The following is a 12777-nucleotide window of genomic DNA, read 5'->3' as shown; positions in this document are numbered from 1 at the left end:
GAGAAATTAGATCCCAGCTTGACAATGCCTCCTAATGTTGATCAATTGCCTGCCCTGTGCTCAAGCACTTCTGTCCATGTGTACCTGGAGTCATGCACAATGCTCAGCAAACACCTGGAAACACCAGAATGTGCATCAGCAAGACACTGGATCAATACACTGTGATATATTCACACATTGAAATAGTCCACATGGCCAGAATGGACTATAGAGGCATGCAACAGTATGGGTAAATCTTAGCAGTATAATAGTAAGAAAAAAGAAGTCCCAACAAATTATGTAAAGCAAGATGCCTTTTTTTTTTTTGAGACAGAGTCTTGCTCTGTCGCTCAGCCTGCAGTGCAGTGGTGTGGTCTTGGCTTACTGCAAACTCCGCCTCCTGGGTTCAAGTGATTCTCCTGCCTCAGCCTCCCGAGAAGCTGTGACTATAGGCATGCACCACCACACCCTGCTAATTTTTGTATTTTTAATAGAGACTGGGTTTCACCATGTTGGCCAGGCTGGCCTTGAACTCCTGGCCTCAAGCAATCCACCCACCTCAGCCTCCCAAAGTGCTGGGATTACAGGCATGAGCCACCACGTCCAGCAGGATGCCCTTTTTATAAAGTTAAGAACAACTAAAATGAAAATATATAGTTTGAAGGAATATGTAGATGCAATAAAACCATATAAAAAGGAAAGCAAGAGAATGCTGAACACAGGATTTGAGATGATGATTTTCTATGTGGTGGGGCAGCAGGAGGATGGGGGCAGAAGAACTATATAACGATATGTGAATTATTTTAAAGGTCCTAGTTGTATTGTTTTGTTTTTTGGCGAAAGCCAGTTGAATAACTGATGAGAATGTAGTGTGATCAAAATATTATAAAGAATTTAATACTGTGTGCTTACGGTCTAATTATATAGGAAAGGGGGCAATCTCAGATAGTTTCTATCTGACTTTGCAATGGAGTCAGAAGAGTCAGATTTCCCCCTAAGACAGCTCCTTCATGGAGCTTATTGCGTCTTGTCCCCGCACTCATCCTTTCTCTCCCTCTTAGGTACAGTTGCTCCTTGATTTACGATGGGGTTACATCCCAATAAACCCACTGAAAATATCATAAGTCAAAAAGGCATTTAATATACCTAGCCTACCAAACATCAGAGCTTAGCCTAACCCACCTGAAACAGGCCCAGAACACTTCCATAGCCTAGAGTTGGGCAAAAATCATCTAACACAAAGCCTATTTTACAATAAAATGCTGAATATCTCATGTAATTTATTGAATATTTTACTGAAAGTGAAAAACAGAATGATTGTATGTGTGCTCAAAGTATGGATGTACATAGCTTTTGCATCATTATAAAGTCAAAAAGTCATTAAGTTGAAACATCATGAGCTGGGGACTATCTGTACCCGAAGCCCACCAAAGCCCATCATTGGCCATGACCTGTGACCTTCAAAACCTTCCCATCTTGATTTCTCCAAGGGATTCCATGATCCTCACCTCGCTAGATCACCATGACTCACTGGGCAGATGGGCTATTGTTTTCATTACCCTTTCATAGGTGAGGGGCCTGGGGCCCAGAGGAAAGGGGGTGACCTGCAGAAGGTGAGCCAGCATAGGGTTTCTCTCTCCACTCTGGTGCCCAGTGCTCCCAGCCCCTTATCAGATGAATCATCTTGGGGCTAAAAATTGCTGTACATAATTATCCAGCACCATAAAAATTCCAGATCCCTTCTGTTCATGGAAGATAACTTTGTCTTATCCTGGATCATAAGGAGCTGGGGGTGGGAGGATTCATGAAGCACTGGAAGCAATCAAGCCACTCTCAGATTGGGTGAGCTTTCTTTGGACAGAGACCCAGTCTAGATCCTTAAACACCCTCCCTCCCCACCAAGGGGATTCCTGAACCAAAGGCCCAAGCCAGCTCACCTCAAGGCCAAGCCACAAGACTCTGGGAGGCCGTGACCTAAACCTCCACTCCTCTCTATCCACTTGCCCATCTGTGATATGGAATAAGCGTTTCTGTCCCAGAAGTGACAGGGAGGTGGGAAAGTACAAATTTCAGATGGTAGGAGTCACCATTATGGGGGGAGAGAGTGACTCCTGGGATGAGCCCTATCTCCCACCCCTCCCCAACTCACCCCACAGCACACACCAAAACTTGCCCCAAAGAGTAGAAAGAAAATACTAAAGATGGTGAGAGTCTGACATCAAATGCCAGAGCCAGAGAGAGCACTTTTGGGGAACCTGACCCACTCCTCACTTTTCAGACACAGGCAAGTGCAGGGATTTACCCGAGGTCACAGAGTAAGTCAGAACAGAGAGGCATAGGCCGGCAGGGCTCTCTTTTATCAATTTCCTAGAGAAAAGGGAGAGATTTACTCCTTGGCCCCCTCGAGGCAGAGCTGAGATGAGGTTGAGGTGAGGGACTCCCTGGATGCTGGTCTCAGACAGGAAGTGCTTTCTTGCTAGAGAGATATTCCACAACTCAAGAGGCTGCCCAGAGAGTGGAGAGTGACCTCCTCATCCTGTGGGGTATATGAGTAGCAAGTAGGTTCTGGGGTTCCAGCTGAGTCCTCCCTCTCTCATTCGGTAGTCAGGCAATCCCCGGGTGTCTACCATCCTTTCCTATCCTCCTGCCTGACTCTCTCCTCTGAACCCCATCTCCCAGCCTAGTCTGGCCCAGCTACAGTCTCCTTGGCTGGACCCGGTGGCAGTGGGGTTGGCTGGGTAATGCCGACTGCTGACCTAACTATGTGTCCCTGGGGCCTTGCTAGTGGGGGTTGGAGGGGACAGGGCAGTCTGATTAGGCCTGAAGAAGGCTGGGCAGCACTGGAGGGGCATGGGTCAGACCAGGTTATCCTCCGTTCCTGGGGAAAGCGAGCCCAGGCCCAAGGAGGAGAAGGAGGAGACTGGGGGCTCAAAGGAGCGAGAACCTCCTTCTTCATCAGGATTTGGGGGTGCATCTCAGAGCTGGCTGGAGGAGCATGGTGTTTGAAGCCCCTAAAATCTGAATTTTAGCAGGAGCTGCTATTTCCTGACTTGCATAGTGGTCAAAGTTACTTCTCCTTCACGGCCCACAGAGAAGGGGTAATAATATTTGTCCCCAAGGGTGGTTTGTGGATTTAAAAAATAAGTTAAATAATATTGCCCATACATCATAGGTACTCGACACATTTTCATTCATTCGCTCATTCGTTAGTTGGGCCGGGAGGATGAATGGGATTTAGAGGCAAGTGGGAATGGGGGAAGGGGATGATGTCCCAATACCCAGAACAATGTGAGACTCAGACGGAGGCAGGGGCGGGAGGGGAGCTCAAGAGAGGGATCAGGGTGAAGCCAGACAAACAATCTACACTTTCCCTACCAGGAAGGTGGAGCAGCTGCGGGTAAGAGTATAGGTTTGGCAGTGGGAAGTCGAGAGCGTTCCCGTCGAAGCTCCTTTTGTGTGTAAGGCCTAAGAAGGGGCAGTGCGCTTTGCGAAGGTCTGAAAAAGACTAAGGGGATTAGGTAACGACTGAAAGTAAGTGTTCCCAGCTCTCCGTTTTTTGGGGATGGGTGCTGCTTTATCCGTCCAGGACTCCATGCGTTGAGAAAATCAGGCCGCGAGGGGGCGCAAGAGCCGCGTACTCCGGAGCGAGAAGAAAAGGGGCTCGGGGATCCAGGCGGAGAGTCCAGGAGAAGAGCCGCCAGACGGCTGGGGCAGGTGGGAGGCGTGGCAGCTGGAAAAGTAGGGGCGGTCGTGAAGGGTGGGGCTTCTGGAGCAGCGTTGGGCGGGTTAGGGGCCTGTCGGAGCCAGACAGGCGGCTGGGAGGTGAGATGGGCGGGCCGTTTGGGAGCGAGATGGGGGTACAAGGGCGTGGCTACAGCAGAATTCGCCTCAGAGGGCGGGCGGGGAGGGGGCGAGGCCTGGGCGGGGAGTAGGGCGGGGCAGGGAGCGACTGGTCCTTTAGTCAGCCCGCGTTTCTCCGGGCTCCCTCTGGCGCCGAGTCCTACCCCTTTCCTGGCTTGGGGAGTGTGCGTCTGCGTGCACCTGAATGTCAGTGTGTACGAGAGTTTGTGAGTCCGAGGTTGCCATGTTGGAGCCGCTAGGCAGGACGTGTTTCCGCGCGGAAGCTGCTGGCCCTCGGTGGGCGCGGCGCCCTGGCTGCGAGTCTGCGAAGCTGAGCACGCTCAGCGGTTGCGTGTGTCTCAGCGAGTCCCTGGGGGCAGCTCGGCCCGCTGGGCTCCCGAGGGACGTCTCTGGAGGGCCAGAGGGTCGCCTCAGTCTGCAAGTCCTCCAACAGGGTTTTTCTTCTTCGGCTCCTCCCAGATTCCCTCCCAGATTCCCTCCCACCACTCGGTTCCCAGGCTCGCTCACGCCCGGAGCCCACCCCCTCTTTTGGGCGCGAGGCCCCGCCCCCCGCCCCCTTTCCTCTGCCACAAAGTTTATTTGCAACAAAAGGGTGCCAGGAGCGAGCAGAGAAGGGGGAGGGAGTGGGAGCCGGAGCGAGAGAGCGAGGGGAGGCAGACAGGCCGTTGGGCAGGCGGGCGCAGAGTCGACAAACTAAACGCTGGGATCCCGCCCAGGCGGAGCCGCAGTGCCCCTGGTAGCTCCAGCCGCGGCGGGGGCTGGGCCTGGGGGTCGGCGGTGAGGCGCCACCGGGGATGGAGACGTTGCGGCCGGTGGCCACAGAAACTTGAGCTGCGGTTGATAAACCTCTGCTCCGGTCTCTGCGCCCTCCTCCCACACCCCCACGCGCTGCTTTCGGCGCGGGCCGCTGCGCTCCCAAGGAGAGGGGGCGCAGGGGGGGTTGGCCGCGGCTCCCCGAGGCCAGCCCCCCCGGAGTGAGTGCCGCCACCATGGCGGACGGGGCACCCCGGCCGCCGCTTTACCGCAGCGTCTCGTTCAAGCTGCTGGAGCGCTGGAGCGGCGGCCCCGGGCCGAGGGAGGAGGACACGGACACCCCCGGCTTGCGGCGCCGGGCCTCGTGCCGGCCAACCACGGCTGCCCCGGGCCAGCCCTCTCGGCGCGTGTCCAAGCTGGCGTCTGGGCCCCCGGCCGCCCCCGCGCAGCCGCGCCCGCTCCGCAGCCTCTCGCCGTCGGTGCGCCAACTCTCCCGGCGCTTCGACGCGCCGCGTCTGGACTACGGCTCCGCTGGGGCCCGGGACGGGGGCGTCTTCCCCGCGGCCGCGGAAGAAGCGGCCGAGGGCCCAGCGCGAGGGGCCTGGCCCAGCGTCACCGAGATGCGCAAGCTCTTCGGCGGTCCTGGCTCCAGGAAGCCCAGCGCCGACTCTGAATCCCCGGGAACGCCCAGCCCCGACAGTGCCGCGTGGGAGCCTCCGGCTCGGGAGTCGCGGCAGCCACCGACGCCACCCCCTCGGACATGCTTCCCCCTGGTGGGTCTGCGTTCGGCGCGGCCCCTGACCGGGCCGGGGACCGAAGGGAGGCTGCGCCGGCAGCAGCAGCAGCAACAGGAGCGGGCGCTGCGCCCAGCGGATGGTTTACATTCTTGGCATATCTTCTCCCAACCGCAGGCCGGGGCCCGGGCCTCCTGCTCCTACTCCTCCTCCATCGCCTCCTCCTATCGTGTCAGCCGCAGCCGTGCTGCCAGCTCCAGCGAGGAGGAAGAGGAGGGCCCGCCGCAGCCGCCTGGAGCCCAGAGTCCGGCCTACCACGGCGGCCACTCCTCGGGCAGTGACGACGACCGAGACGGTGAGGGCGGCCACCGCTGGGGAGGGAGGCCCAGGCTCAGGCCTGGAAGCTCCCTATTGGATCAGGACTGCAGACCTGACAGTGATGGGTTAAATCTGAGCAGCATGGACTCAGCAGGGGGAGCCAGGAGCCCTGAGCTCCCAGCATCTCCAAGAGCCCCTGGAGAAGAAGGACTCCGGGAGTGGGGTAGTGGCTCTCCGCCCTGCGTCCCAGGTCCCCAGGAGGGACTTCGGCCTATATCTGACTCTGTGGGAGGAGCTCTCCGTGTGGCCAAGGTGAGCTTTCCCTCGTACCTGGCCAGCCCCGCAGGCTCCTGCGGTAGCAGCCGTTATTCTAGCACGGAGACTCTCAAGGACGACGACCTATGGTCTAGTAGGGGTTCTGGGGGCTGGGGCGTGTACCGTTCCCCTAGCTTTGGAGCTGGGGAAGGGCTCCTGCGGTCCCAGGCTCGAACCCGTGCCAAAGGACCTGGGGACACCTCTAGGGCATTGAGGGATGGAGGATTTGAGCCGGAAAAGAGTGGGCAGCGGAAGTCCCTGTCAAATCCAGATATCGCCTCAGAAACCCTGACGCTTCTCAGTTTCCTGCGCTCAGACCTTTCAGAACTGAGGGTCCGAAAACGTGGTGGGAGCCCCGGGGACCGTGTAAGCAGCCCCCTAGATGGCAGAGACTCACCATCCGCAGGTGGCTCCATGGGGCAACTTGAACCTATGCCCATCCCAGCCCCAGCATCACCTGGCACGCGCCCCACACTCAAGGACTTGACAGCCACTCTGCGGAGAGCAAAGTCATTCACCTGCTCTGAGAAGCCCATGGCCCGCCGCCTGCCCCGCACCAGTGCTCTGAAGCCCAGCTCCTCCGAGCTCCTGCTGGCAGGCCCTGGTGCCGAGGAGGATCCACTGCCTCTCATCGTCCAGGACCAGTATGTGCAGGAGGCCCGCCAGGTTTTTGAGAAGATCCAGCGCATGGGTGCCCAGCAAGATGATGGAAGCGATGCCCCCCCTGAAAGCCCTGACTGGGCACGGGACGTGACCCGAGGGCAGCGGTCCCAGGAGGAGCTCTCAGGCGCTGAGTCCAGTCTGACAGATGAAGGCATTGGAGCGGACCCTGAGCCTCCTGTTGCAGCATTTTGCGGCCTGGGTACTACAGGGATGTGGCGACCCCTTTCCTCATCCTCAGCCCAGACGAACCACCGTGGCCCTGGGACTGAGGACAGTCTGGGTGGGTGGGCCCTGGTGTCCCCTGAGACCCCTTCCACACCAGGTGCCCTCCGCCGACGACGCAAAGTCCCACCTTCAGGTTCTGGTGGGAGTGAATTGAGCAATGGGGAGGCAGGTGAGGCCTACAGGTCCCTGAGTGACCCAATTCCTCAGCGCCATCGGGCTGCCACCTCTGAAGAGCCCACTGGGTTCTCCGTGGACAGTAACCTCCTGGGCTCACTGAGCCCCAAGACAGGGCTCCCTGCCACCTCAGCCATGGATGAGGGCTTGACCAGTGGTCACAGTGACTGGTCTGTGGGCAGTGAAGAAAGCAAGGGATATCAGGAGGTTATTCAGAGCATAGTTCAGGGGCCTGGCACCCTGGGGCGTGTAGTGGACGACAGGGTTGCTGGCAAAGCCCCCAAGAAGAAATCCCTGAGTGACCCCAGCCGCCGGGGGGAGCTGGCTGGGCCTGGATTCCAGGGCCCTGGAGGGGAGCCCATCCGAGAAGTTGAGCCTGTGCTGCCTCCATCCAGCAGCGAGCCCATCCTTGTAGAGCAGCGGGCAGAGCCAGAAGAGCCTGGTGCCACCAGGAGCCGGGCACAGTCTGAAAGGGCCCTACCTGAGGCTCTGCCTCCCCCTGCCACTGCCCACCAAAGCTTTCACCTTGACCCCAAGCTGGCTGACAGTCTATCCCCGAGGCTAATCCGCCGAGGCTCCAAGAAGCGCCCAGCTCGGAGTAGTCACCAGGAGCTTGGGAGAGATGAGGGCAGTCAGGACCAGATTGGCAGCCTGTCTCGGGCCCGGCCCTCCTCCAAACACGTTCGCCATGCCAGTGTGCCCGCCACCTTTATGCCTATTGTGGTGCCTGAGCCACCAACTTCTGTTGGCCCCCCTGTGGCTGTGCCAGAGCCCATAGGCTTCCCTGCCCGAGCCCATCCCACGTTGCAGGCACCATCGCTTGAGGACGTCACCAAACAGTACATGCTGAACCTGCACTCCGGCGAGGTCCCTGCCCCAGTGCCAGTGGACATGCCCTGCTTGACTCTGGCTGCACTGCCTTCTGCTGAGACCAAGCGCCCTGAGGCAGCTCGGCCTCCAGATGAGCCTGCCCCTGCCAGCAAGTGCTGCAGCAAGCCACAGGTGGTGAGTCCTTTGTAGGGGCCTTCAGGATGGGGCCAACAGAGGGCGGTGGGCATCAACTTCAGTTGGAGCCTTTTGCATTGTATTCACTGGTCAGGTGCCCAGGTGCCAAGGGTGCTTTTCTGGTCCTGGACGTGCCCATGCAGTTTTAAGAGTGTTAAAGACACAGGGCTCCTGTCTACTCGGGCCCCGTAGAAGCTTCAGTTTTCTGCTGGTGCTAATGGCAGAGGTGCTCGTCTGCTCCAGGTGCTCTGGGTGGTAATTACAAAGGATTCTTATCTTGTCCTTTGGATGTTTCTCAGGGACTGGTTTTGGAAATCCCGGTGTGGTTCTTTGTTGGAGGGATGAGTGTGATGGCACCCAGAGCAGGCTCAGTCGTTTCTCTGAGGCTTGCTGCTCTGTTTACCAGACCCTTGATAGGATGTTTGGCTCAGGGGCCACAGTTGACATGGGTTTGCCCTTCCTCATGTGGCTTTCCTATGACAGGTCAGAATATAGATGTGTTCCTGGGCCTGGGAGAATTGGGAAGGTACAAGACTTTACTTTATGGAGGAGCAGAGGGGTCTCAGGGTTCTCACTGCAGTTCTGTTCTTGCTGTGTGACATTGGCCTTTCTCTGTGACTTAATCTCCCCAATCAGGAGAGGTGGGTGGACAAAGGAGTGCCTATGTTTCCATCCAGCTGGTACTGTGCAGATTTGGGGGAGCCTGCGGGTTTGAGGTGGGGACTCTTGGGGCCTGAGTTCTGCTAGAGCCTCCTCAGATGAAAAAAGCTTCTAGATGGGGGCTTCTAGGGGAAGTTAGAGGCAGGGAGGGGATTGCAGAGGCTGAGCAGCCAGGGTCCTTTAGAGAGATCAGGAGTGGTTCTGGGCCCCATCTTCAGGGCTGCCTCTATGGGTCCAGGGGGTCGGTTCTTGTTTCCCCATCCTGTCTGCTTGCATCTTTTCCCCACTCTACCCCCTTCCTGGTGACTCTGAGATGCACCCCCTTTCTGCCAGAACCCCAGCCCTGGGGACTCACTCTCCCTGAGACCCCTCCTTCTACCTTCTGGCTTCAGCTATCCCTGGAGTTTAGGCTGTGGATTCAGATGGGATCCAGATGGCATATGCCCTGGCATCTGGGTTGGGAGCTAGATTCCGGGCTCTGGATTCTGGGTTGAGCTCAAGGATGGCCAGCGGGTATTTCAACTATGGCCTGCACTCCCACTGCGCTCCCTGACTGTGTGAGAAGCCTAGAAACTATAAACCCTGGACTAATTCAGTCACTCCGGTTCCCAGCGCTCTCACGGCCCCTCTGAACTCCCTTTCTCTTTGTCTCTCTCTCCCTGTCTCCAGTTCTCCCTGGTCCTGCCTCTGGGGTTTCTCATGGAGGCTGCAGAGAGAGCAGGCAGGAAGTGGGGAGCGGGGAGTTTTGAACCTGTCCTTCCTTCTGAGTCCCAGCGAGGGCAACTCTGGTGCCTCTGAACTCCAGTGCCAGTTCTGAAGGTCAGGGAGGAGAGGAAGAGAGCAGGGCCAGTTCTTGTCAGGGGTCTTCTCCCTAGCCTCCTTTCCCATATATCTTTTCTGGGATCCTTGAAGGTTCAAATGGGGGAGACGACAGGGGTACACCAAGGGACTCAGGGAGACTGAAGGTGGCTGAGGGGGTGCTCCTAAGAGGAGGCTTTGAGACCCAGAGAGGAGGTGGGAGTTTACAGAGCTTCTCCTACCCCACCTCCCTTCACATTCTCCTCTACCCCACCCCCACCCCCGCACCCCTTTCTGGAGCTCTGAGGCAGGACAGATCTGCCATAACCTGGGCTTCTTCCTGCCATGAACAGAGGTCTCTGATCTCCAAGCCTTTGCCCACTCCAGGCCTCTCACTTTTCCAGGCCCACCTTGATGTCCCCTTACGGGGAGGGAACTGGTGAGTCTGTCATTAGAAGAGCAGGTTATGAGCTTTGCTCTTCTAATCCCTGTGTGGCCTAGGATCCATCATATCCCTGCTCTGTGCCTCACTTTCCCCTTCCGTAAAATGGGGGTAATGGCCTCTGCCTGGCAGGCTCTCTTGTATGGTGAGTGGGTGGTGTGATCTTTCCCTCTCTGGTAGCAGGAAAGAAGAAAAATGGAGGCTGCACTGCCCAGCTGCTTCTCAGCCACCAGGCTTGGCTTCTGAACACAGGGCTGGGTCCTCGTGGGCCTCAGTATAACCTGGTAGACTGCAGTAGGCTCCAAAAAGATCCATCATCTTCCAATTTCCCACCCCCTCATAAGCCTGGAAGTTCTCGCATCTGCTAGCTTGAACCCCTCCTGCTGTCCCCTTCCTTCTGGCTCCGGGAAGATGGGGAGCAGCTGTCCACCCCCTCCTGGTGGCCTCTGTTAAGGAGACAATGTTCCCTTGTTTCAAGCCCGAGGCTCCAGTCATGCTCCCTGGGCTGTGGGTGGAGATGGCATGGTATGGACTCCAGAATAAGAAGAGATGAGAGGAGCTGTCATTCTTTGCTTCTGGCAGTCCCTGGGGACTAAGGGCCCCCTCCCCACCCCCCAGGCTGTGGGAAGTCCCTCACCCTCAGGTCCATATTCACGCTCTGTGTGGCGTTGCCCCCATTGCTGGGAGGTGGGAGGCCTGGGACCAGGCCTGGCTCAGCCTTTTGGCTCACTCAGACCTGGACAGAGTCATCTTTGGACCTCAGTTTTCCCATCTGTACAATGGAAGGTTAGACTGCCTGGTCTGTGAGGCTCAGAAAGAGGGACTTAGCCTGCAGGGGGTGTCAAGTGAAATGGGAGGAGCCAGGGGTGTGGCTGGAGGGGAGAGAAAGGCAGCTGTCTGCAATAGCCACATGAACCCAGGAGAACAGGGAGTAACGGATCTCTCATGGGTCATTTATTCCAGGAATGCCTGTCTATGTGCTGGGAGGTGAGGAGGCAGAGCTGTCTGGCCTCCCTGCCCTGCCCCTCCCACACTCTTGTTACCTCCACTGAGGCCTACCGTAGCCTGGTTGGTCAACGACTCTTCCTGTGAGGGAGAGCTTCCCCTACCCCAGCCTCAAAGTGCAGTCTTGCAGTCCCACCTTCTGCCCTCAGGTCCCTGATACCCGTTTGACACATGCCACAACTGTAGCCCACAGCAGTGAATGTCTTGTCTCTCAGCAGCAGAGGCAGATGAACTCACAGAATTTTAACATACTGGAATAGCAGTAACAAATAGCCAACATTTATCAAGTGCTTACTGTATGCCAGACACTGTCTGTTTCATTCTTCAACTGTGAAAGCTGTGGATATCTTACAGTGCAGACTTAGAGTCGAAGACTGTTGGATTCACCCTGAATCCTAGCATATCAGTGTCTTAGAGGTGAAGGGACCCAAGGAGATTGGCCTGCCATCTGAGTAGTGGAGACAAGTCAGCAGACAGTTGGGAGTGTCACCTCCACATCCCCAACAGCCTGAACAATTTCATAGTGGTTATTTAATTCACCAGAGCCGGGGTTGGGATGGGAAGAACTTTGAGACCCAGAAAGGGAGACTGCTAGGTCTAAGGTCACACAGCAAGGGCGGGCAGAGCCAGGCCCATGCACCAGAACCCTGGCCTTGTTCCTCTCCACTCACACCCCCTCCCTACCCAGCCAGCTCCCTGCCTTGCTGATGAAGGTCTGGTAACAGCTCTTCCAGTCACCCTTCTCTCTCCCCTTTTGGCGGGGAACCTGCGGGGGTAGGGGTTCTCTCCTTCCCCTCCTTGACTCTTTGTGTGATTTTTTCCATGGAAACTGGTTCTGGGGGGAAGGGAGGAGGTGATTAGGACACTCGGAATTCTGAGTGGTACCAAATATCTATAATTAAATGTCTTGTCACCCAGCAGGAGGGGGTGGGATGGGGGAGGAAAGGCAGAAGGGCAGCCCCTTTCCTCTGTTTATTCCTCATGTCTCCTCCTAACCGCTTCCTAAGGGCCCTGGGCTCTTGGGGGGAACGCTGCCCAGGAATGAGTCCTCCCCAGCGAGGAAGGGTTGGGGGATGGACTAGAGTTGAGTCTGACATTTTCCAGCCCCACGTTTCCGGGACCAGCTGGGTTTGGGAGGCGGAGAGGCTGCTGCTAATCCTGTCCCCAGCCCCCTCTCCCTCCTGCTTCCCTCCCTCCCTCCCATCTGTGATCTTTCAGGCTACACATTGCTGCCCCGCAGTAGGGTGGAGGCACCCCCAGGTTTCCTGGGAGCTGAGACACACAGAGAGTGTAGGATCTAGAAGCCAACACGAAGGGGCTTAGGATATTGAGGGACTAGCCTGGAAACTGGCCAAGGGACTTCCTAGAAGAGGCTCTGCTTGAGCTTGACCTTGAACACTGAGAGAGAGGAAGGGGCTTTATGAAGAGGGCACAGCATGAGCAGAGGCTAGGAGATGAAAAGGAATATGGCAGGCTGTGTGCAGTAAGGGTTTGTTTCAGAGACTTGGGTGGCCCTTGATGAGGTAATGCATTCATCCATTGAACAAATACTGTCTGAGCAATGAGACATGTCAGGCCCTAGGCCTGAGAATACAGCAGCAAACAAAACAAAGGCCTGCCCTTGTGGAGCTTCCAGACTAGGGAGGAGGCCTGTCTGTAAATGGAGACATTGTGTGTCAGGGAGTGGTAGGGGCTGAGAGAAAAATAAAGCAGGATAAGGGAGTAGAGAATGACAGGGTGGGGGTACTTTAGATCAAGAGATCAGGAATGCCTGTCTGAGGAGGTGACATTTGAGCAGAAGCCTGGAGGAAGTGAGGGAGCAGGTCAGGGGGCTGAGGGAAACAG

At 56.8% G+C, this 12777-nt stretch overlaps 1 protein-coding gene across 3 annotated transcripts in view; it reads left to right on the top strand.

Moving 5' to 3' along the window:
* The first annotated feature begins 4442 nt into the window (after positions 1 to 4442).
* ARHGEF17 (Rho guanine nucleotide exchange factor 17) overlaps positions 4443 to 12777 on the top strand; it is a 60920-nt gene continuing 52585 nt past the window's right edge. The window contains exons 1-2 of one of the 3 annotated variants that reach the window (XM_030918670.1): positions 4443 to 5366; positions 5505 to 8027. In XM_030918670.1, the coding sequence (XP_030774530.1) occupies positions 4830 to 5366; positions 5505 to 8027 (3060 nt within the window). In that variant the 5' untranslated portion in view covers positions 4443 to 4829. Of the gene's footprint in view, positions 8028 to 12777 lie in introns of all 3 variants that reach the window. The other 2 variants (XM_030918669.1, XM_030918667.1) reach the window with 2 other exon arrangements.

This window comes from Rhinopithecus roxellana, chromosome 15, assembly GCF_007565055.1.
Source record: "Rhinopithecus roxellana isolate Shanxi Qingling chromosome 15, ASM756505v1, whole genome shotgun sequence".
Classification (NCBI taxonomy): Eukaryota; Metazoa; Chordata; class Mammalia; order Primates; family Cercopithecidae; genus Rhinopithecus; species Rhinopithecus roxellana.
This window is presented reverse-complemented; position numbering and strand designations above follow the sequence as displayed.